The sequence below is a fragment of the Bos mutus genome, chromosome 3 (genome assembly GCF_027580195.1).
Source record: "Bos mutus isolate GX-2022 chromosome 3, NWIPB_WYAK_1.1, whole genome shotgun sequence".
In the NCBI taxonomy this organism is placed as follows: domain Eukaryota; kingdom Metazoa; phylum Chordata; class Mammalia; order Artiodactyla; family Bovidae; genus Bos; species Bos mutus.
This window is the reverse complement of record NC_091619.1, coordinates 14,257,559-14,280,628: the sequence shown is the minus strand read 5'-3', so window position 1 is coordinate 14,280,628 and position 23,070 is coordinate 14,257,559. Positions and strand designations below refer to the sequence as shown.

The 23,070-nt window shown below is 49.8% G+C and overlaps 2 protein-coding genes across 3 annotated transcripts; one reads left to right on the top strand and one right to left on the bottom strand.

The window, feature by feature from the left end:
• Positions 1-1,989: 1,989 nt before the first annotated feature.
• S100A9 (S100 calcium binding protein A9) lies at positions 1,990-4,811 on the top strand. Of its 2 annotated transcripts, none has more exons than XM_070363232.1 (3): positions 1,990-2,138; positions 2,443-2,662; positions 4,398-4,811. In XM_070363232.1, the coding sequence occupies exons 2-3, from the start codon at positions 2,513-2,515 to the stop codon at positions 4,716-4,718; spliced, it is 471 nt and encodes a 156-aa protein (XP_070219333.1). In that variant the 5' UTR covers positions 1,990-2,138; positions 2,443-2,512; the 3' UTR covers positions 4,719-4,811. The 2 variants fall into 2 exon arrangements, with proteins under 2 accessions (XP_070219333.1, XP_070219334.1); XM_070363233.1 differs by having other exon boundaries at positions 2,010-2,138; positions 2,446-2,662.
• Positions 4,812-15,783: 10,972 nt separating this feature from the next.
• LOC102271967 (protein S100-A12) lies at positions 15,784-17,248 on the bottom strand. The gene is made up of 3 exons (XM_005909570.3): positions 17,175-17,248; positions 16,487-16,643; positions 15,784-16,027 (listed from the first exon to the last, which is right to left on the bottom strand). Exons 2-3 carry the CDS (start codon positions 16,622-16,624, stop codon positions 15,887-15,889), a joined length of 279 nt encoding a protein of 92 aa, XP_005909632.1. The 5' UTR covers positions 16,625-16,643; positions 17,175-17,248; the 3' UTR covers positions 15,784-15,886.
• Positions 17,249-23,070: the final 5,822 nt, after the last annotated feature.

Sequence of the window (23,070 nt, the reverse complement as noted above, 5' to 3'; positions counted from 1 at the left end):
AACAGAAAATGGGGAAAGAAAACTCCCCAGAAATCACAGAGATTATGAGTGAAGACAGCAAGAAGGAGTCAGGGGAAAGGATTTAGACTTGGGACCCCTCTTGGTCGTGGCCTCAGGGGTGACCAAGCTCACTGATAGGTCTCGAGCTGCTGAGCGTCTGCCTGCTCCCTTGTTTGCTTGTGTGCTTTTAACACAGCTGAGGAAGCCATGCCCCCTGTCCAGAACCAGGAAAACTGTCCCAATTCATGCCCACTCAGGCAGCTCTGAATGTCTCTCTATGAGAAGACCCCACTTCCCACCACTGTTTCCTTCCAACCTCTGGCCTTGGTTGGCAATGAGGAGGCTGGGTGGGATCTGGGCACTTATTGACCAAGCCAGAAATAGCCAACCCAGGTCACAGCCTCTACAATCAGCCTCAGCCTCACCCAGGCCTGGGTTAGCCTGGGACCATGAGGTCTGCCAACCAAGGCCTTTTTTTTTTTTTTTTGCTGCACAGGCTCTGAGTTCTGAGATCTTTGATCTTCCTTGGGGCATGTAGTGTCTTTCAGTTGTGGCATGTGAACTCTTAGCTGTGGCATGTGGGATCTAGTTCCCTGACTAGGGATCAAGCCCAGGCCCCCTGCATTGGGAGCATGGAGACTTAGCCCCTGGACCACCAGGGAAGTCCCCTGCCCCTGCCACCGCCTTCTGCCATGAGGGAACTCACTGCCAAAGCAGGACCCCCAAGTGAGGACTCCCTTCTGTTTCGAAGCCCTGTCCAGCTGCTCACTCCACCAACCACCAACCCTTCTCTCCTCCTACCCATTCACTTCCATCCTAACCAACACTGCATGGTCCCAGCCAACATCTCTGCAGAAAGTCACGGGGCAACAAACAGACCTGTGTGTATTTCACACTCACTCATTTCCCCATTCCTGCATTTATTAATTCAACAACTGTTCATTCTACATTTACCGAGCAGGCTCTTGCTCCATCCTGGAACCGCAGAGGTGATTCAGGCCACATCCCTGGTTCGGGGAACCTCAGCAGAGTGGAGGAGAGAGACCTGAAACACAAGAACTTCAGGCGTTGCCCTGCAACCATGCTTTGTTCAGCGCATACCATGTTTCATAGCTAATGTTTTTATTTTCCTTTCAAAGTAGTTGACAAATCTTATAAGCAAGAGTTTTCACAGAAAAAATCAGATTTCCTGAACCTTTGAAAGGTCCGTTAAATGATCCACTCTCTCACGTGCTGCCTTCCCTTGAGGTTGAGTAACAGCGGCCCCCTCAAGTGGGGAATGCTGTCCTTTGCCACAGTCCCCACCACTCTCTAGTCTCTCCAACCCTGAGACCCACGTCTGCTGTCACAAGTCACACTACGGATGGTGCTCTTGGTGCTCGCCAGCCCACACTGCTTCACCACTTGGCTCCAGGACTCTAGCTCCTGTGAGCTTGGGTCTCGGATCCTTGGTCCAGAGCGAAACATGCCCTGATAGAGGCAGCAGAGGGCGCTGTGGATGCACACAGAGGGGCACCCAGGCGAACTTGCCCCATAGCCTAAAACAGAGATTCCCTAACTGAGGAGGGAACCGCGCAGGATGGCTGCAGGCTGTCGTCTGCACCACCTCCATCAGCTCAAACAATGGAGGCAGACCCCTCTCCCTCTTAAAAGCCAGAGCCAGACAGGTGCAGGAAGTTCAGCCATCCTTGTTGGGCTGCCACAGCGGGAGCCAGAGTGGGTTGGCCACCTCAGGGGTCCTCAGCCCACCACCAGCCCCTGGCTATCACAGGTGGGAAGCACAACCTTGGTGGTTGTTGAGAGAGGGGTCCCAGAAGAGAGGCAGCCTGCTTCCCACCTCACTCAGGGGGACAGGGGCGTGGGGTGGAGGGGAAGTGGACCAAGCCAACCAGCTTCCTCCCAAACCAGCTCCAGGCCAGGGCTGGGAATTTCACAAAAAGTCAAAAAGAGCTCTGTGAACACTTCCTGTCCTGGCCCAGCCCCCTTCCTGGCAGTGAAACAGCCCAGCCTGGGCTTACCACATAGGCTCACCTATGAAGCAATCTTCGCACGAGAGGGCTGAGTGTCTCGATCAGTGGTGTATAAAAACTGGGCCCACATCTTGCTGTCAAACCCTTCTGCGAGGCTTCTCGGCTTGGGTAAGTGAGCTGCCAGCTACCCCGGGGCCGGAGCCTGCCCACTGACTCTTCACTCCCCTTCCCCATCTTCCTTTCAAACCTGGACGCCCTCCTTGATTGACTGCTCACTTTAAAGCTTCCTTCCCTTTTTCTTAGGTCATGCTCTGCTGCAGTCTCCTATCCTCAAAGGCTTCTTTTTGGGCATTCCCTAGACATTCTATAAGCCATTCCTCTCATGTCTGGAACTGGGTCATCTCCCAGTTCAGTTGCAGTCCCCAATTTCTTTTCATTCTGTATTTTCCTCTTCATTCCTGTGTGCGGACAGTAGGAGGGTCCAAGGAAGCTTGACAGTCTTCTAAGCACCCAACTCCGTTGCTCAAACAGAAGGCGGGAAAATGGAGGACCAAATGTCACAAATGGAAAGCAGCATAGAAACCATCATCAACATCTTCCACCAGTACTCTGTACGGCTAGGGCACCCGGACACCCTGATCCAGAAAGAATTCAAACAGCTGGTGCAAAAAGAGCTGCCAAACTTTCTCAAGGTAAGGCTGGATTCCCGGCAGACCTGACTCAGTCTGGGCTAAGGATGGAGAATGGGGATACAGTCTGCAACCAGCAAGGAAAATGTTCCTGCCCCTCGACCCAGCCTCCAAAGGCAGTGGGCTCCGTGTTTAGAGCAGGATTTGGACCCTGTCACTAGAGGCGGTCCACAGTAGCTGGTACCAACAGCCTGAGCTTGTGCAGTGTGCTGGGTTCCATCCCAGGCGGGGCACGTAGTGGCCAACAGGGACCCACTGTCTTAAGGGGAGAGACTCATGGCAAATGTGTTGACCAATCAAGAACACAGAGAGATCCACTGCCAAAAGAGTGCTGTGGGCAATGTGGACTGGGCAGGAGACAGGGAACTAGTTAAATACGTGAAGGGTCCCTGCAAGGCGGTGACCTTTGAGCTGAAACCTGAGTGTTGGGAAGGGGCTAGGGGAAGCAAGTGACAACGACCCTTGGAAGGAAGCTAATGAGCCTCCAAGCGTCAGATGAACTTAGAAGACCCAAGAGGACTTTTCTAATCCAAAGGCTCTCAGGTAGGAAACAAATAAACAGCGTGTGGGAAGGGACCCAGCCCAGCACCAGTGTGGACAAAGCGCTCCATAACATGTTAGTTTATTTCCCTGATCTGAAAATGATCCGGCAGCTCTAAGAAAAGGAAGATTCATTCCACTGGATCTTTTTGTTTTCTTTGCAAATTTGGTGACTTGGGGGACACAGATGCTGTGCTCAGAAGGCTGGGACATGTAAGTCCCAGTCTCAGTTCCATTTCTGGAGCAGGATAGCCCAGAATAGGTGGCCAGCACTGCCTGGGCCAACCCCCCCACCTTTGTAAGATGGAGAATTGCAGTAGACAGAGCCGGGGTGATGCTGACAGCTCCCCGCAGGGGCAGAACTCAGCAAGACAGACTCTGGGTCAGGGGGGACAAGAGACGATACAGCCAAGATGTTGTGTGGGCAAGATTCTCTGTGTGACCCCTGCTCCACCCCATCCACCACCCCCAACATACAGAGCAGATAGGCCAGGAGTGAAAGCCAGGTCCCTGCCCGGGGGCTGCTCAGGAGTGACGGCTCTGCCAGGACAATGGCAAAGGTACAGAAGAGGAGATCATGGTGAAGCATTGCAAGAGGAGACTCAGCAAAAGTGCCCAGCCAGTGGGTGGCAGAGCTGGAGCCCAGGGGGGCCTGGATCCTCCCCTCATGCCCTTCCTTGCACACTTATCACACCATCTCATTTCCTTCAGATGCTTTCCCACCCTACAGGTTGAAATGAGGGTCACTAGCCTGGAGAGGGAGGGGAGGGGAGGCTGTGAGAACGGGACAAGTCCAAGCTCTGGGTCAGATTGTAACGTGGGTGTCCTCCCTTCCACTCCCAAGCCTTGGCAATCTGCACGAGCTAGTTACCCTCTGCAAGACCATTTTTGCAAGTGTTCCTCAGGGAATTCCAAGTCTCTCTATAATTGTCGTAAGAACCCAGTGAGGAGACATCGCCGTACTTACTGCGTGACCTTGGGCAAGTCACTTGACCTTGGATCCTCTCCTGTATAAGGGAGAGAATCGTGGTGCCCGGGTTATGTGCGGAAGGAATTAGAAAGTATCTAATAGATGCTGAAACTGAGGCCTGGAAGCCCAGTGTCCCTATGCCTCTGCCATCGGGTCACTTGCAGTGCTCTTACCTGTCCCCAGCCCTGACCACACCCAGCCCTGACACCCTGTGTCTCCCACCTGCAGAAGCAGAAGAAGAATGAAGATGCTATCAATGAGATCATGGAGGACCTGGACACAAATGTAGACAAGCAGCTGAGCTTCGAGGAGTTCATTATGCTGGTGGCCAGGCTGACGGTAGCCTCCCACGAGGAGATGCACAACACCGCACCCCCAGGAAAAGGCCACAGGCACGGGCCAGGCTACGGGAAGGGTGGCTCAGGCTCATGCTCTGGCCAGGGCAGCCCTGACCAGGGCAGCCACGACCAGGGCAGCCATGGCCATGGCCACGGCCACAGCCATGGAGGTCACGGCCACAGCCACGGCGGTCATGGCCACAGCCACTAATCAGGAGGCCAGCCACTGCCCACCTAGGGCCTCAGGGCTGCCTTCGCTGTGGGGCAGGGTGATGGGGGTGAAATAAAGTCTTCCTCCGAGTCAGTGCTCTGCGTGCTTCTTCCCCCTCCCGCCTCCCAACCTGACCTTCCCAGAAGTCTGGGCATCAGACAGTCCTGGGCCTTAATTGGGCCTCAACTTCTTCATGCAGTAATAACAAAAAAAAGAAGCAGAGAAACTGTGAATCTCTTCTGGGTCCCTTGGGCTCATCTCCTGAACCATCTCCTCCCCAATGACTCCAGACTCCACTGCTCAGGTGCCCCTTACTCATCCCAGCTCAGGACCTCCCAGTGAAGTTGGCCATTGTCACCACAGAGAGAAATAGGTGTCATACCTTCCCCTCGACCTTCCAGCCATGTCCCAACCCAGCCCTACCCCCTCTTTGCCCAATGCTGCCCACACAGCCCTCTCCTACTAGAACCTTGAGTGTGTGAGTGCTGTGTGTTGTCATGTCTGACCTTTTGTGACCCCATGGACTGTAGCCTGCCAGGCTCCTCTGTCCATGAGCTTTTTCCAGGCAAGAATACTAGAGCCAGTTGCCATTTCCTTCTCCTGGGGATCTTCCCGACCCAGGGGTCGAACCCACATTTTCTGCATTGGCAGATGGATTCTTTAGCACTGAGCCACCTGGGAACCAGAACCTAGGCCTCTGGAAGTCCTCCAGATGTGCACACAGACACAGCGTGTCTGAGGAAGAACGCTGGAGTCAAGGACAGATGGAGTTCTAAATCCATGGGGGTGTAGGGCATCTCTAGCAGATGCAGCGTCCTTCCTGTGGACACAAGGGAAGGCGTGCACACAGGTAGGGAGCAGGGCCCTGGCCCCAGGAGGATGGGGGCGTGAGAAGGGCCCAGCCTATCCGCTAGAAGAAACCAGAGCCATCCCTGGGTCTGCAGCCATGAGGCCGAACCACTGCCATGAGGAAGGACACTGGGTCCGGGGAGCCTCCCAGGCCTGCAGGTTCTGATCTTAAGATTCCAGGTCAAGCTGAGCTCCTGGAGGGGTCGGGAGTTCCTCTGGGCCTCGTCGGTAGCTAAGAGCTCAGGTCAGCAGAAGCCCTGACTGCCCTGTGAACCTGCAGCCTGGCCTGGCTCCCAGGTTCCCTGCCTCAGCAGCCTCCAGACCCAGGCGCTCACCTCAGAGACACCCAAGTGACTCCCCTGCCCTCACTGCTTGCCCTGTGCGCAACCTCTCCCGGGTCATCACTGGCCTGGGGTGAGCCTTCCAAACACCAGAGCCCGAATCAGGGTCGTCCTCCTGCACTGTGCTTTCAGCAGAGAGAGAACTCTGGCAGGATTAGGATGGGGCACAGGGCAGGAAAAGATGAACAGCATCTGTCCCCTGGGTTACAAGTAAAGAAAGTGAGGCATAGTGTGCAGAAGGGTCAGACAGTGGTGGTTGGTGAACATGGCAGAGAGCCTTGAATCCATCTTCTCTGCAGCCTGGAGCTTGCAGCTCCTTCCCCAGTGCTGAGCACGAAGCAAGGAACCAGGCTCAGATTCCAGCTCCCTGCAGCCTGCCTGCCATGGACCTTACAAATCCTGTTTTAAGAGTCTTTGCTATGGCAACAGGGATGTCAGGGATCCTGCTTGAGAGTATGGGGGTGTTTCCAGGAAGCACTCCAGGCTGTGAGCTTGGGGAGCAGAGTTCAGAAGGTCCCAGTCCCTTCCCTGCCTAGGAGACCCCATAAATGGGGAGACATCTCCTGACAGCCATTCTAAGCCACCCTCAAGTCCCTGCTGTGCAGCTTGGTGCAGGAGAAAGAGAGCTGGCCTGGCAGCTGGGAGGTTTTTTCCGTCCCTAAGTCACGTCTGACTCTTTGCAACCTCATGGACTGTATATAGCGCGGCAGCCTTCTCTGTCCTTCACCGTCTCCCGGACTTTGTTCAAATTCATGTCCATTGAGTCAGTGATGCCAACCAACCATCTCATCCTCTGTGACCCCATTTTCCTCCTGCCCTCAATCTTTCCAATGTCAGGGTCTTTTCCAGTGAGTCAGGTCTTCACATCAGGTGGCCAAAATACTGGAGCTTGAGCTCCAGCATCAATCCTTCCAATGAATATTCAAGGTTGATTTCTTTTAGGATTGACTGGCTTGATTTCCTTGCTGTCCAAGTGACTCTCAAGAGCCTTCTCCAACACCACAGCCCAAAAGCTCAACTCTTCAGTGTTCAGTCTTCTTTATGATCCAACTCTTACACCCATACATGATTACTGGAAAAACCACAGCCTGGGTACTGGCCCGGACTAGATGCCTCGGATAGAGTAGGCTCCCCCTATCCCGTGCATCCACCATTACCTATTGCAGTGTGCCAGAAGTATGTCTTTGACTTTGCTTCCCCACTGCACTGGGAACTCCATGAGGGCAAGTCATGGCATCTGTCTTATTTTCTAGTTTATTCCCAGCCCCTGGAGTAGTGACTGATACACAGCAGGTTCTCAAACAATACTGACTGTACAGCTGTCCTAAAATACTCTACATGCTCCACAATCCCTTTCTGGGGGGTAACGTGAAGAAAGGAGGGAGAAGAAGTAGGATTAAAACCAGCAAAATGTCCCCAAAGCCTCGATCACCGGGGGAAAATATTGAAGGTTCTGTATATCATTATGGCATCTCCAACAGGAAGATAAGGGCAGTGAGGGGATGGGATTCTGGAGCACCCCCCCCAGCTTTATTCAGTTCTTACCAGTTCTGCCTTCATCTTCTGCACACTAGAAGCTTCCACCTGAATAAAGTAGTTTGTTCTGAAAAAAGTTTGAACATTACTGGTTTAACCCCACCTGTCCCACCCTCACACTTGAGTGATTCTCTCCCTGCCAAGAAGTTGGCCCCAGCCTGCCCTAACTCCTCCGGGAAAGGGAGTGTCCTCCTTTGGTGCTGACACTAAGACTTTCTTTACACCAGCCAAAATCCATCTCCTCGTGCCTGCTGAGCATTAACCATGGTTTCCTCCCACACCACTGGGGGCACAGAATAAATCTAACTCCGTCTATGCACACAGCTACCCAATCAGTTCTTCAAAACATTTTCCCTAAATCACATCCCGGCTATCCCCAGGCTCTGCACAATTGCACCAGGAATGCTCTCCTCGCCTTGAGGTCTCTAATGAGTCCCTTAATGGCCATGAGGGCCTAGAGCCTGTGTCACTGCCCACCCCCCCCCACTGCCCCCACTTTCCTGACCACCCACCTTCCTGAAACACACGGGGGCTTGTTCCTCCAGGCCCGTAGGACTCTCCAATATGTCTGCACGTGCACTAGGGAACTGTAACCCCTTATCTAGAAGCAGGGGCAATGGCGACTGCCTCCAGGTCAGCATGGAATAAACTCTCAGGAGCACTTTGAATGAGCAAGGGAAGGTATGATGGTCCTAGGGCCCCGTGGAGCTGGAGGGTGACGTTGGGGCTGTCTTGGGGAGAGGGTGAGGTGGGGACCACTTTGGGCATGAGGGTGTACCAATGGTCTGGCAACCTGAAGGCCAGAGATGATGGAGCAGCTGGGCTCAGAACAAAAGGGACAGAGCTTCTTAGACACCAAGGGTTCCACTTTTGCCTTATCTCTTTGTTAGCTCGGTCTGAGAGGGGCAGGCTGCTCTAGATCCCAGGGGGGGAGGTGGTAGCAAACCGCTCTTGCAGAGCCCTGTGAGATCTTGTTAAAAGAGCTGACCTGAAGGAAGGGTGACTTAGCTTCTCCTATTCCAAAAACGTGGTTCTATGGAGTAGAGGGGAGTCATCTTCTTCCCTCAGACAAAGAATGAGAGCATCAGGGTCAAGGTTAAGATTCCCATTCCAGGTGAGAAATGCTGACTACCTCTATGATTGAGTTCTTTCAAGAAACAAACACTTTGGGGTTTCCCCAGCATTATGCTGATTGAAGAACAGAAAGCCTGTTGTCAGATGCCTGTCCCCCGATTCCTATAAGAGGGAGTTGCCCTCCTTGGCAGAGAAACCTGAACTTCTGCATACCTTTCTGGGAGGGGTGAGGAAGTACAGGGGCACCCCCCACTGCAGGACACTGCACGGAGGCTCAACGATGCTCAGAATATGCTCTGGGACGTGGGCGGTGCCCAGAGGCTCAACGATGCTCAGAATATGCTCTGGGACCTGGGCGTTGTGAAATGCTTCCAGAACTGGGCATGGAGATTAATTCGTTTGTCACTCACTTGTCTTCTTATTCACTCGAGAGACGCTAACTACACACTTATTGTATGTCAGGCTCTGTATAAGGCTCTGAGGGGTCCCTGCAATAAATAAGGCTTCACTCTGTCATTTAAGGAACTCCCAGGACTGCAGGGCTGACAAGACAGTCTCTTAAATGAGTCTGATATAGAAAATCAAAGGTCAGAGAGGGATGAAGTTCTGTGGGGCTTTGATGGGAGGGCTGCCGTTCGCCTGGGTGGTCTCCTGGAGGGCTGAGTTAAAGCTGCTGGCTGCAGGCATCCTCAGATGAAGCTGCAAGTGCTTCAGAAAAAGAGCACATGTGCAAAGGCCTGGATGTACAAGAGAAGGAGGTGGGAGATGAAGAGGAGAGCGGGGAGATAGAGGCCAGGGAGCTACACTTTCCAGAAAACAGAGGGCAGGAGCAGCAGTGGAGATTTGGGGAGGGAAATGATATATACATACTTTGGAAAAGTCTGCTGTGTGGGGATGATTTGGGGCAGAAGTGAGACAGGTTTGGAGGCAGCATGATGGTCCAAGTGAGGCTAGGAGAGCCCGAGGTGGTGCTTCTCAGAGAAATAATGCTTTCAGCCAGGATCTCAAACTACCTGGACCATGTCAACAAGGCAAGTGTGTCTCACCACCTCTACAGGAAAAAGAAGAGGATTGTGTGATGTTTCCCAAGACCTTACTGGGAAGGAAGGCCTCAGCTTTCACCAGCCGGCTGAGGCAATCTTACACAAGCCTGACACAAGCCCTGCCATGAAGTAAACTCCAGAATCCAACCTCAATGCCCTGTCCCCTCCCACAGTTGCTGAAAACCTGTGTTTTAGAAAGCCCTGTGTCATGGATTTTGACACTTGAATTACCAAAGTGACAGCAGGTCTGAAACAATTGGTTGCTCAACTCCTGCTTCCCCTTGGGACTCGGGCTAAAACAATTCCTCTACCCCAAGACTCTGGTCAATCCCCTGGCTGAACTAGACCCCTAGCTTCTGTCCTCAGAGGTCCCGGCCTGCACACGTCAACCAGGGAAAGTGGTCACCGGGGTAGGGGGAGAGACTGGCCTCCAGTGAGCATTCCCAGGGTTTCCCTGTTCTCTGTGAGTTCCCTCACTCTTGCCCATGAACCCAGAATTGTCTCATGTACGGTGAGATTGCACAGTGAGGAGGGGGACTATTGCCAGTGTTGCAGGAAAGGGGGATCTCTTCCAGGGCCCTAAAGGGAGCCGTTGTCTAACACTCAGAAATGAATTGTCTGAGGAGTCACACGTTCCGACAAAGCAAGAGACTTTACTGGAAAGGGGCACCTGGGTGGAGAGAAGCAGGGTAAGGGGACCCAGGGGAACCACTCTGCCACATGGCTTGAAGTCTCGGGTTTTGTGGTGATGAGGTTCGTTGCTGGGTTGTCTCTGGCCAGTCTCTCTGACTCAGGGTCTTTCCTGGTGGTGCACATGTGGCTCAGCCAAAATGTATTCCAATGAGGAGGATTCTCGGAGGTCAGTAGGACGCTCATCTCCTTTTGACCTTTCCTGAAGTCTTCTGATTTGAAGTGGCTTGTTAATTTCATGTTCCTTCCCAGGACCTCCTGTCATAAAAAAGAACTCACAGGAATGGTTACCACGGTGCCTGGCCAGGGTGGGCAGTTTCAGCCTGCGTGTTTCCCCTAACACCAAGACTGAGGCAGGCAAGGGGTGAAGCAGAGAGTGGTGGGTGTTTGCACCAGGGCAGCAGGATTCCAGCATAGGGCGCAGGGCAGAGCAGCCCACTTCCATCCATCCCTCTCCTCTCTTCCTTCTCCTCTTGGTCTGCCGTCTCTTTCTCTTCCCTTCCTACAATATTCTCTCTGTGTCTCTTTCTGAATCTCCTTCACAAGGCGCTTTCTGCCTCTTGATCTCAGGCCTGAGGTGCAGTCTCAAGTAAGTAGGGTATTGTCAGGGAGGGGAATGCCTTTGAGGTATAATCAGGGTCATATCTCACCGGGGATGCTGCTACTGCTAAGTCACTTCAGTCATGTCCGACCCTGTGCGACCCCATAGACGGCAGCCCACCGGGCTCCCCCGTCCCTGGGATTCTCCAGGCAAGAACGCTGGAGTGGGTTGCCATTTCCTGACACCTCCTAAACAAGATGTTCAGCTTCTGAGATGCCCGTTAACAATGGAAGGAGATTACAATGGGAATCAGTTATAGATAGGGCTGAGGGTATTGAGCCTGGAAAAGAGAAGCTGGAGGGGGTTGTGACAACTGCCTTCGAATATTGCCGAGGTCTGGAGAGAGGGGTCCTCTCCACAGCGAGGACTCCAAAGCCCTCAGTGATGGGGTGTACTTGCCGTAGGGTCCCCCCACCCTCCCCACCGCCGCCACAAGCATCTCACTTTCATTTTATAAAAGCTGTTGTTCCCCTCAGTTAGTAAACAGTAACTTGATTCTACTAAACCAATAGGCATCACTGAATAACGGAAGGGGCAGGACACTGCCACAAGCTCACAAAACACAGCAGGTCCCAGCTCGACTGGAGTTTCTGCTTAGGGAAAGTCAGGCAAGAAACAAGTCAAGGAAGAAAGAACAGATCGTTGCAGGTGCGGACGAGTGCCGCAGTAGAAGGAAGACACGCTAGAACAACTGCTAACTGAGCTGGGGAACCAGACAGGGCTTCCCAGGAAGGTGACAATGAGAATGAGACCTGGATGACAAGAAGCACTGGAAAAAGTCTGCAGGGTCTTCACCAGGTAGTGACGCACTGTGATTTATGTTTGGGCATCACACTGGCTATTGCATGGACAAGGGATTGGGGAACCAGAGTAAAGGAGCACAGGAATCAGTCTGGAGGCTGTTATAGGGACTTACTGAGCCTGATGTTTGTGTCAAACACTTTGCAGGTCCCCTGCCTTCAAGGAACCTTTAACCTAACAGGGGCAAGAGACACCCAAATAGCTATTTTCCATATTAAGTTGTGGCTGTAAAACAAAGGCGATGAGAAGCACAGGGTGCCTGGGAGCACAGAGGAGGTGCTTTTCATTAGTCTTCTTGGGTGGAGCAGGTATGGGGAGGAGGGAGGATTAAGGAAAGATTCCTCAGATTAATGCTGAAAGGGCAAGAACTGAACTTCTGCTTACCCGGGGCTGAGTTAAGTAACAAGGGAAATCAGAGAAGCAGAGGAAGTCAGCTCTTGCCCATCAGATTTTCACAATCTGGTTTGCTTCCTTTTAACATTGAAGACTTTTACATATGGGCCAAGTTAAATGACAAGTCCTAGCCATGCTAGCCCCAGAGGCTCTTGGTGGCCATCTCACTGAATCCAGATTCTTCTCCTGACTTCCAAAGTCCCAGTGTGCAAGTAAGCTTAGCTCACGGTGTGCGGCAGTGTGCTGGCCCAAGACATCCTCCTGAAGGGCAGGGGTGCACTCAGAGCCCCTGGAAGGTGCACTTTGTGTCCCTTAGCTCACAATATGGGCTCAGTCACACAGTCGTGTCCGACTCTCTGTGACCCCATGGACTGTAGCCCACCAGGCTCCTCTGTCCATGGGATTTTCCAGGCAAGAGTACTGGAGTGGGTTGCCATTTCCTTCTCCAGGGTGTCTTCCCAACCCAGGAATTGAACCCACATCTCCTGCATTGGCAAGTGGCCTTCCCATATAAATTAGTATTTTACTACTAGTGTTAATACCTACTGAGTGCTTACTTGGCATCAGACGCTGTGCTAAGTGCTTTGCATGTTTTGTTAGGTTATCTAATCCTCACTTCAACTCTGGGAAAGATGCTGCTGTTATTTCTACTTTATTGATGGGGAAACTGGGGCTTAGAGATTTTAAGTAACGAGTTCAAGGTCTCACAATTAGTAAAAGGTAAAACTAGGATCTGAATCCAGAAATATAACTTTAATCCTCATACTTAGGCCACCATCATTTCTTTGCCCAAGAATACCCTGCTTCCCATCTTTCTAGATCTTACTTAAAGTTCTCCATCCCATCCAAGTATCTCAGAACATTAAAGTTGAACTATACCTGAGTGTCCACCTAGTCTGAACTCTTCAAATAAATTTCCAAAACTCCTTTGAATTCTTCAAATATGAAGAAGACAGAGATCCAGAGAAGCAAAGTGATTTTCCCAAGGTCAGTCAGCAAATGAGGGCTTTCCCTGAGTGGTCCTCTTTTCTCATTCAGTGATGGAAGCCTTCATCCCAAGACCACCTTCTCTGGGTCCTGAATTCCTTCATCTTCTGCCAATCCCACTCCATCCCCATCTTCATCCTCTGCCCCGGCCTCATCCCCAGGAGAGGTCTCCACAGGTTCCTACTTTCCACAATCCCTTCCAGCCTCAACTTTGCCTCAGATCCACATCACAGACAGAGTGCTTTCCTCTGATGGACAGTCCAGCGAACCTCCAACCCTGGGGCCTCTGGGGCCAGGACTTATCACTTCCTGGCCTCAGTCCTGAATCCAAGCTTTCTACACATCATCTCTGCCCGGCTTTGCACCAAAATACAAACCCACCCCTGCCCCAATGTGAAGTTTCTCTTCTCACTTTTCCTCATATCGGTCATACCTGGGCTCCAGCAAGTTATCTAATCTTTTAAAATGGTGTCATAAACTCTGCCCTCCTGGCCTGTTCCTGCTGCTGAAGAGGAGGTAGATGTGTCTGTCAGAGCCTAAGGCTGTGCCCTGGATGCTGCTTTCATGGTATCCCAGCCTGCTCAGGCTGCTATAACAAATGCCCTAGACCAGAGGTCCCCAAATGTTTTGGCACCAGGGACCAGTTTCATGGAAGACAATTTTTCCATGGACAGGGTGTGGAGATGGTTTTAGGTTGATTCAAGCACATAACATCTGTTGTGCACTTTATTTTTAATCTAATTCTGCCACTGGTCTGACAGGAGGTACCAGTTCGCAGACTGAAGGTTGGGGAGCCTTGCCATAAACTGGGTTGCTTAAACAACAGACATTTAATCTCCCAGTTCTAGAGGCTGGAAGCCTGAGATCAGGCTGCAAGTAGAGCTGGGGTGTGGTGAGGGCTCTCTTCCAGTCTTGTAGACTTGCTGTGTGCTCAGATGGCCTCCTCTCCATGTGCGCTCATAGAGAGAGAGAAATCTTTATTCTTCTTCTTATAAGGGCACTAATCCCACCATGAAGGTCCCACCCTCATGACTAATCTAATTACCTCCCAACGGGCCCATCTCCAAACACCAACACACTAGGGGTTAGAGCTTCAACAAATGAATTTGGGAGGGTACACGCACCCATAATGTGCGGGTATTCTAACCACTTAACAAAATGGACCTCTTGACATCTGGACTAAAGGGGCATGCCATCTATCCCAGATCTGACTCAGCACTCGACAGGGGATGGTAGACAGGGAGGCCCCCACTAACTTCTTCCCATTCAGATGGATGCACTTTTCACTAGGGAACCCAACACTTGGCCCCTAGGGAGATTACTCCATGCTCCTTCCTGTTTTCCCCTGGACCTTTTATAGGGGATCAAATCAGTAGCCTATTAATTTCCATGAGTTTTGAGCAAACTCCCAGAGATAGTGAAGGACAGGGAAGCCTGGTGCACTGCAGTCCATGGGGTCAGAAAGAGTTGGACATGACTGAGTGACTGAACAACAACGATCTCCATTCATTCATTCATTCATTCATTTTTTTTTTTTAACTGCACTGGGTATTTGTTTCAGGATGAGGGCTTTTTGTTGTGAGCCCTGTTGTGAGACCCAGGATGGTACCTGGGTCCCCTGCTTGCAATGGAAGGCAGATTCTTAACCACTGGACCACCAGGTAAGTGCCCATACGTTCACTTCTATAAAAGATATTTCTGAAATAACTGCTGCATGCCAAGCACAGTGCTGATGACAGAGATGCTGCACCTCCGTGCACACACCCCCATCAATGCAGGAGACAGACATTAAACAAATAAGCACCCAGTGGATACAGAATCTCAGCAGGAGAGAAGAGCCCGACAGGAGAGCAACACAGTCCTAGGGGAACATGTCACGAAGAACCTGGCCTAGATCAGCGTGGGGAGGGAGTCTGGCCTGAGAAGTCTTCCCTCCCCCGTACCTCATGCTTGCCTCCTGCTCCCGTCTCCCTTTTCCCCACACCTTTTATCATGCCCCAGGTTTCATGATCCATACAGGAAGAATAAGTGAAATCAACTCACTCGCTTGCTCAAAACCACCTGTGACTCCTTAGCACACTTGGCACCAAGTCCAAGGTCCTCCCCACAGACTGTAAGCCCCTGCTCCCTACACCTGCTTCCTGCAGGCGCTCATCTCCCACCAGCCCTGCCTCAGCTCTGCACCCGCCATCGTGCTGGCCATCGGGCAGGTCAGGCTCGAACCTGTCTCAGGGCCTCGACCTCCCTCTACAGGACTCTTGACCCCAGACATCCGCAAGCTGTGGATCTTTTGCAGCTTTTGCATCCTTTGCAGATCTCTGCCCAAATGCATCCCTCTGTCAACATATTTAAACCAGGAACCCTGTCCTTCCCTCTACCCTATATTCCTTTGCTTTAGGTTTCTACATATCTCTTTTCATTACCTACCAGTGTATCACAGGATGCACTGGCCTGCTAATACTTAGTCGTTTGTCGGTTGGTTCATCTTCAATTCCCTCCCTATTAGAATGAAAACCCCAGAAGGATGAGGACTTCATGTCTTTGATCTCTGGCTATTATAGATGCTCACTAAATATTTGTTAAATAAATGAATACATGAACAAATTAGAGAGATTTAATAAATTGTTGGTGAACAAACGAGCAGACAGAGAAGCGGGTCTCGGAGGTCTAAACGGGGCTTGTCAGAACAGCAGGGGTGAGGAAGGATCAAGTTTGGTAAAAGAAAAAAAAAGGACACAGATTCTGCTAAGAACTTTGCCAAAGTACGTTTATTAATTCTCTCTTCCCTCAGGTAAGGCAGCCTCAGGGAGGAGAAGGGTAAGTCTTCTTGGGGACATTGCTGGAAAGAGCTTCCTACTCTTTGTGGATATCTATGTGGGCTGTTTTCAGCACCCTGGACACCAGGACTACGAATTCCTCAAAGCTGACGGCTCCGTCTTTATCGGCATCCAGGTCTTGGAATATTTTGTCAATGGTAGGTTGATCTTTGGTGTTCTGGGAGAAGAGAAAGCAGGGTCAGTGAGTTCCCCTTTCTTTAGGCCTCGCATCCCTCAGAACTCAGCCCAGGGCAGCCAGGGAACAGTAACTCATGATCCAAAACTATGTGGGAGAATCCAATATGAGAAAATGAAAGGCAGACAGAAGCAGCTGTCTTAAGCCATCCTAGAACCAAGTCTTAACCTAGAAGATGTTGTATAGTTCAATAATCCAACCCCGCCCAGCCCTGCCTCTCTCCACTTTACAGAGAAAGGAAGGCATGATCTAAGGTGATGGAGAGAGCTATTCAGAGAGAGCGGTGGGCCCCTTGTACCACAGCTGGGAGGGGCTGGGGAACATCCTTGGAAGCACAAACTGGGGTGAACCCACCCCAGTCCTTGCCCCCACCATCATCCTTCAGACCACTGCCCTCAGCGCAAGGGGGTGGGAAACTGCCAAGAGAGGGGCCTCCCATACCTGGAGGGTTTGGGGAAGTTCCTTTGTGATCAGCTGCTTCAGCTCACGCTTGTTGAGGGTGTCGAAATGCCCCACCCGAACGGAGTACTGGTGGAAGATGTTGATGATTCCCTCCAGGTGATCTTCCAGCTTAGTCATTTTACCAAACTACGTTCACCTTCAGGAGACAAGGGAGGTCTAGAGCAGCGCCTCCCCAGCCCCACGCTTCCACTGTCTCCTCCTTCCTCATTAATGGTTTAGACAAGGGCTACTATCCCGGGTCTGCTGCTCTGTTTGACCCACGGTGAATGTTCTTATTTGTGGATAGAATAGGGGAGAAGGACATAGGATACCACCTAAAGTATCAAAGAATCAGCCCTAACTGCCACCTGTTCCGTGGGCCCCCGTCTCCTGGGGAGTATAATTCAGAGAGTGCTGGTCACTCAGGCTCACCTGGGAAGGGTTCTGTGGTTGCCAGGCTGTTTCCTTTCCCCAAGTGACGGTACTTTAGGGTTCTTCCACATGCCGGCCACCCCTCCCACCTTGGCCATTCCCAAGTCCTGAGACTGGGTCTTCCTATCAGAGCAAGAGCTGGTACCCTTGGTCCCAAAATGCAGTCAGCCAGAGGGGGTTCAGAGGGCAGTGAGTTGTGGCTCCCACCATCCTGCCAAGTGATCCCCGAGGGCTGAGTCGAGGAAAGGACACTTACCCCTCTGCACAGAAGTGTGGAATGCCAGGAGAGTGCACAGCAGTGGTGAGGAGCCCTGGGGTAGGGAGGTTTTTATAAATCAGGCTGCACCTTTGACCTCTGGTGAAGAAACATCTCTGATTCATCTTGGGCTGAGCCCTGGTCAATACTCTGTTGCTCAAGAGAAGCTTCAGACCTGTGGCTTTGACTGCAATGAAGGCAGCTCAGATTGCACCCATGGCACATGCCACCTGCCACCCCCCGCTCAGCCTGAAACAGAACGCCCATCCCTGCCACACCCACACTTCCCCCACCCCATCGCCCCAACACACACACACACACACACACACACACACGTGCCCACCACGTTTCTCAGCCCTGGGGCAGGACGCAGCCTGCAGGTTGAGCTCTGTTCCCTGCTTCCTGTTAAGAGGCTAAGAAAACAAGTTTCAACACCTACATAGCTCCTACCCAGAAAGGGAAGGGCTGGGGAGAGGCGTTTGCTAAGTGTCTGTACAACAAAAACGAGAATGGTAATAAAAAAACAATCAAAGTGGATGTGTAACCCTGAAACAGGAAAAGGACACTGGTTTAAAACTAAAGAAATCTATCCCAAGGGTCAGGCAGGTTGGGCTGTGGGTGCAACAGCTGCCCGAGCAGGAGGGCGCACAGCTGTGTGTGCACCGCGGGCGTGGACGCTCCGCTCTCCTCCCCTGTCGGCGGCCCCATTGTGCTGCTTTCGCAGAGCAGGAACTCTGGCCCAGGCTGGCTGCCCACGGCCCAGCGCTGGGAAGAGTACGTAGAGTTATTTCCTCTTCGTTGTGTGCTGTTTAGTTTGCTCTGCTTTTGACAGTTTTATTTTATTTTTGATGCCCGCTTTTGGCCGTGTAAACTATTTCTGGTAATTACATATTTTTATTTATGAATAAAGAATGCCATTTCTCATACCAAAAAAAAAAACCTAAAGAAATCTGAATATAAAGCTTAGAACTCAGTTGATAGTAAAGCGTCAAGAGTGATTGATTAATTGTAACTTATGTACCACGCTATGTAAGATGTTAACAATAGGGGAGGCTATGCAGGACTATGGGAACGACTAAAGCTGTTTGTTTTAAAGCCCGAAGTCTTTGTTTTTGTTTTTTGGCCATGCTGCCCAGCTTCCGGGATCTTAGTTCCCCGACTAGGGGTTGAATCCAGGCCACAGCAGTTGACAGACCAAGTCCTAACCACTGGACCACCAGGGAAATCCCCTCCTTTTAAAAGTGGGCATGTGTTGGCCGCTCACGTCATGCCAGGCACTGCCTTACACAAAACCTCACCTAATTCTCCAAACAGCCTTCACTCCAACAGTGGGGTGAGTGCTAATGGTTTGCTCATTTGAAGATGAAGAAAAGGATTTTGGAGAGGTTAAGGAACTTTTCTAAGTGCCAAATTCAAGACTGTTTGCTTTCAAAACCTTTGCCATTTTGTAACTGTTCCTTAAAATGAGAATGGTTGTTTTTTTCTTGTAAAAATAATACATGCTCATACCTTTTATAGAAAAAAAAGACTAATTTTTGGAAAATGATGCCGTCTTGTATCTGACTGATCTTTTTCTTCCTTTTTTTTTTTTTAACACAGTCAATTCTTGATTAGCCTTTTTAAAAATCCTTTCTTCTGTGCTCCTCCACAACCCCCAACTCACTGTGCCAGACCTGGCCACAGAGAGGCACCAATTCCGTGGTTGCCTTCCAGGAATTTGGAGTCTGATGGGTTCAGACACCTTCCTGATCATAACACACACAGTTCACCGCACATGGAGGTTGGAGATTTCTGAGCACTAATCAGGCCAAGACTAGTGACTTGGATTCCACACTGGAATGGGGCCTGCACCCCTCTATGAAGTTAGTTAAAATACCACGACAACAGTGGGGAACCCAGCACATTAAAGAAAATGTTAACTAACAAAAACGTGAATTCTTTCTAACTCTTCTAACCTCAATGAGAAATAAATACATGCTCTAAAGTAGAAGATAGATCTTCAAAAGAATTAAACTGAATGTGATCATGTAAATACCTTGTCGATGTATATTCACTAAATTTTCATAATGCATGGAAACAGTGAATTAAGTTGATAAATCTGAGTAAAGCATATATGGGAATTTCTTGTACTGCACCTGTAATTTCTCTGTGAGTTTCGAATTATCAAAGTAAATTACATCAAACTGAAATTATATCCAAGTTTAAAATCACCCACAAAGTACTCAGAGCAGCTGAAATGACTTTGTTAGTCACACTCAAGACATGGGGAGGGGCACACACAGAGCTGAAGGTGAGGCAGGGTGATCAGAAGGGGCAGGTTGCAGCCCACCAAGATGGGATCACCCTCCAAGTTATCCCAGAGCCAGCTCTGGGTAGAGACAATAAATATGAGTGCCTGCCCTTACACAAGCACCCTCTCTAAAAGATGCTTCTCTGGGAGGGAAACACACTCCCAGGTAAGCAAGGAGAGGGGGGAAAAGAGGATGACATCACTTTAAGGCAGTGGTCCCCAACCTTTCTGCCATCAGGAGTTGGTTTTGTAGAAGACAATTTTCCCATGGACCAGGGTAGGGGGATGGTTCCTGAATGATCCAAGCTCATTACATTTATCGTGCATTTTATTTCTATTATTATTACATCAGCTCCACCTCAGATCATCAGGCATTAGGTTCCAAAGGTTGAGGGCCCCTGCTGTAAAGGATGGGAAGTTCTGGGTCTAAAGGGATTCCATTCCTGGAGATGTGGAAGCAGGCTCAGATCAACTCTAACCTCTGAGCAGTGGTGAGCAGAAGGGCAGCGTGGGTTCCTTCACCTGGCAAACACCTCCTAGCCCTTCATATCTGCTGGTCACTGCTGGGCAGGCACTTGGGAAAGCAGCCACAAACAGAACAGACATGAACCTGCCCTCACTGAACAGCCTAGGGAGTTCTAGGATGGGAAAGGCTCTCTGATAAGGTGGTGATGGAGCTAAAAAGGGCAGGGAAGCAATTGCTTCTTGTTGTTTGAACAAAATAATCAGCCTTATCTTCAGTTTTGGCAAGTGGACAAAAATCTTTTCTGTCTGTAAGGGAAGGGAGACTTCTCCCTCAGTTTTTTCTAGAATGCAAAGCTAATCACTGGAGCATTTTTCAGAAAGGATCCAAGGGTTTTCAGGAACTGAGACACCAATCCCTCTATGCCTCCCCCCCACTTTACCATCACAATTCCCGAATTTGGCTGTTAGAGAAGCTGTCAAGTTGGGCTATGATGACCAGGATCAAAGCTCCAAGGTAGGAAGAGGTTATCAAGGATTCTGAAATAAAATCTTTTTGAAATCTAGCCTAGTGATCTCCATTCAGTACTCTAGACTCCACTACATGCTTTGTAGTAACATGGTTACCATGGCAACAGGTACTGCCTAAATGAGGACCCAGACCACCCCTGTAGCGCATCTCTGCAGTAGTGGGCTAGCAATTTGTCCCTAAAACTGCCCAGACCAGGAGGTTTCAGTGGCCACACCTTACAACCACAAGAAGCAACTGCTTTGGGGGAGGCAACTAGTGAGACCCTAGATCCCTATCTCCTTGGCTTGTGAAGGCAGAACAGATCCTACCAATGGACTAAGAAAGCCACTGGAGTGTTTGGGCATTTCAGGAATGGGGAGGCTGCAGAAGGAAGAGAAACTAGATGGGTAGGAGCCAGATGGCAAGAAAATAAGAGACTTGTAGTGCTGTGTTCATCCTGAACTGAGCAAATCATGTCACAACTCTATTTTGAAATCACATCCAGATTACTCAGTGTCATGGGCTACTTTACCCCTTCTGAATTAGACAACCGATGTTGATACAAGGCTGTGATTATGTTAGGAAATTGGGTGTGGCAGAGCCTGTCCAAGGTCACTGCTCCCTTTCTTTTTACTTTTTCCGGTGAAATTAACTCTATTTTTTAAACAGCTTTATTGAGGCATAACTGATATACAAAAATGGCACATATTTAATGTGTAAAACTTAACGAATTTAGACATTTTCAAACACCGGTGATACCATCACCACAATCGAGGTCAAAAGCACATCCATTACCCCTGACAACTTCCTTGAGTGCCTTTGGCTTTGTTTTTGGTTTTTGTGGTAAGAACACTTAGGGTGAGATTACCATCTTAACACACACTCGAGTGCACGATGTTGTTGTTGTTCAGTCACTAAGTCGTGTCCAACTCTTTGTGACCCCAAGAACTGCAGCACACTAGGCTTCCCTGTCCTTCACTATATCCTGGAGTTTGCTCAGACTCATGTCCATTGGGTCGGTGATACTATCTAAGCATCTCATCCTCTACTGCCCTTTTCTCCTTTTATCCTTCCCACCATCAGAGTCTTTTTCAGTGAGTCAGCTCTTCACATCTGGTGGCCAAAGTATTGGAGTTTCAGTATCAGTACTTCCAATGAATATTCGGGGTTGATTTCCTTTAGAATTGACTGATTTTATCTCCTTGGAGTCCAAGGGACTCTCAAGAGTCTTCTCCATCACCACAATTCAAAAGCATAAATTTTCTGGTGTTTAGCCTTCTTAATGGTCCAACTCTCACATCCATACATGACTACTGGAAAAACCCCAGCTTTGACTACATGGGCCTTTGACTATACCACCAAAGTGATGTCTCTGTGTTTTAATATGCTGTCTAGGTTTGTCATAGCTTTCTTTTCTAAGGAGCAAACATCTTTTAATTTCATGGCTACAGTCACTGTCCACAGTAATTTTGGAGCCCAAGAAAATAAAATCCACCACAACTTTTTCCTTTCTATTTGCCATGAATTAATGAGACCAAATGCCATATTCTTAGTTTGTTGAATGTTGAGTTTCAAGCCAGCTTTTCACTTTCCTCTTTCATCCTCATTAAGAGGCTCTTTAGTTCCTCTTTACTTTCTACTTTCTGCCTTTAGAGTGACATCAGTTGCATATCTGAGGTTGTTGATATTTCTCCCAGGAATCTTGCTTGATTCCAGCTTGTGATTCAGTGCATGATACCGTATCTTTAACTGTAGGCACTATGTAGGCACTGAAGCTGAAGCTCCAATCCTTTGTCCACCTGATGCGAAGAACTGACTCATTGGAAAAGACCCTGATGCTGGGAAAGATTGAAGGCAGGAGGAGAACGGGATGACAGAGAATGAGTTGGTTGGATGGTATCACTGACTCAATGGACATTAGTTTGAGTAAACTCTGGGAGTTGGTGATGGACAGGGAGGCCTGGCATGCTGCAGTCCATGGGGTCGCAAAGAGTCAGACATGACTGAGTGATGTGAACTGACTGTGTTGTACAGCAGATCCCTAGGTCTTTTTCATCTCCCAGGACTGTAACTTTATACCACTGAGCAGTAGTAGTCACTGCTGCCCAGGAGGATACAGCTCGAAGGGGTGAGACTGCTTGAAGAACTCCAGATGAGCGCTTCTTTCTTGTTTTTGTTCCCCCGCTTACTACTGCATTCCATATCATTTTGAGACATGCAAAAGACTATACATAGCATATAAGTTCATTACAAGGCAAAATAAAGCAGCAAATACCTGTGAATCTATAGGAAGCCTTTAGTACTCCGGACAGAAACCGAGTGATTAGTAAAGTATTCCAGAAAGCAGAGAAGGAAGAAACTAAATAACTTTTTTGTTTGCTGAAAAATGTAATTCTCTGAGAGTCACCAGACACGCTAGCAGAGTAGCCAAGAATGCTTTAAGAATGGTTGTTACTAGCCATGTCCATGGACAGATGAGTGGATAAAGAAGATGTGATATGTGCATACAATGGAATACTTCTCAACCATGAAAATGAATGAAATAATGTCATTTGCAGCGACATGGATGGAACTAGAGATTTTCATATTAAATGAAGTAAGTCAGAAAGAGAAAGACCAATACCATATTGTAT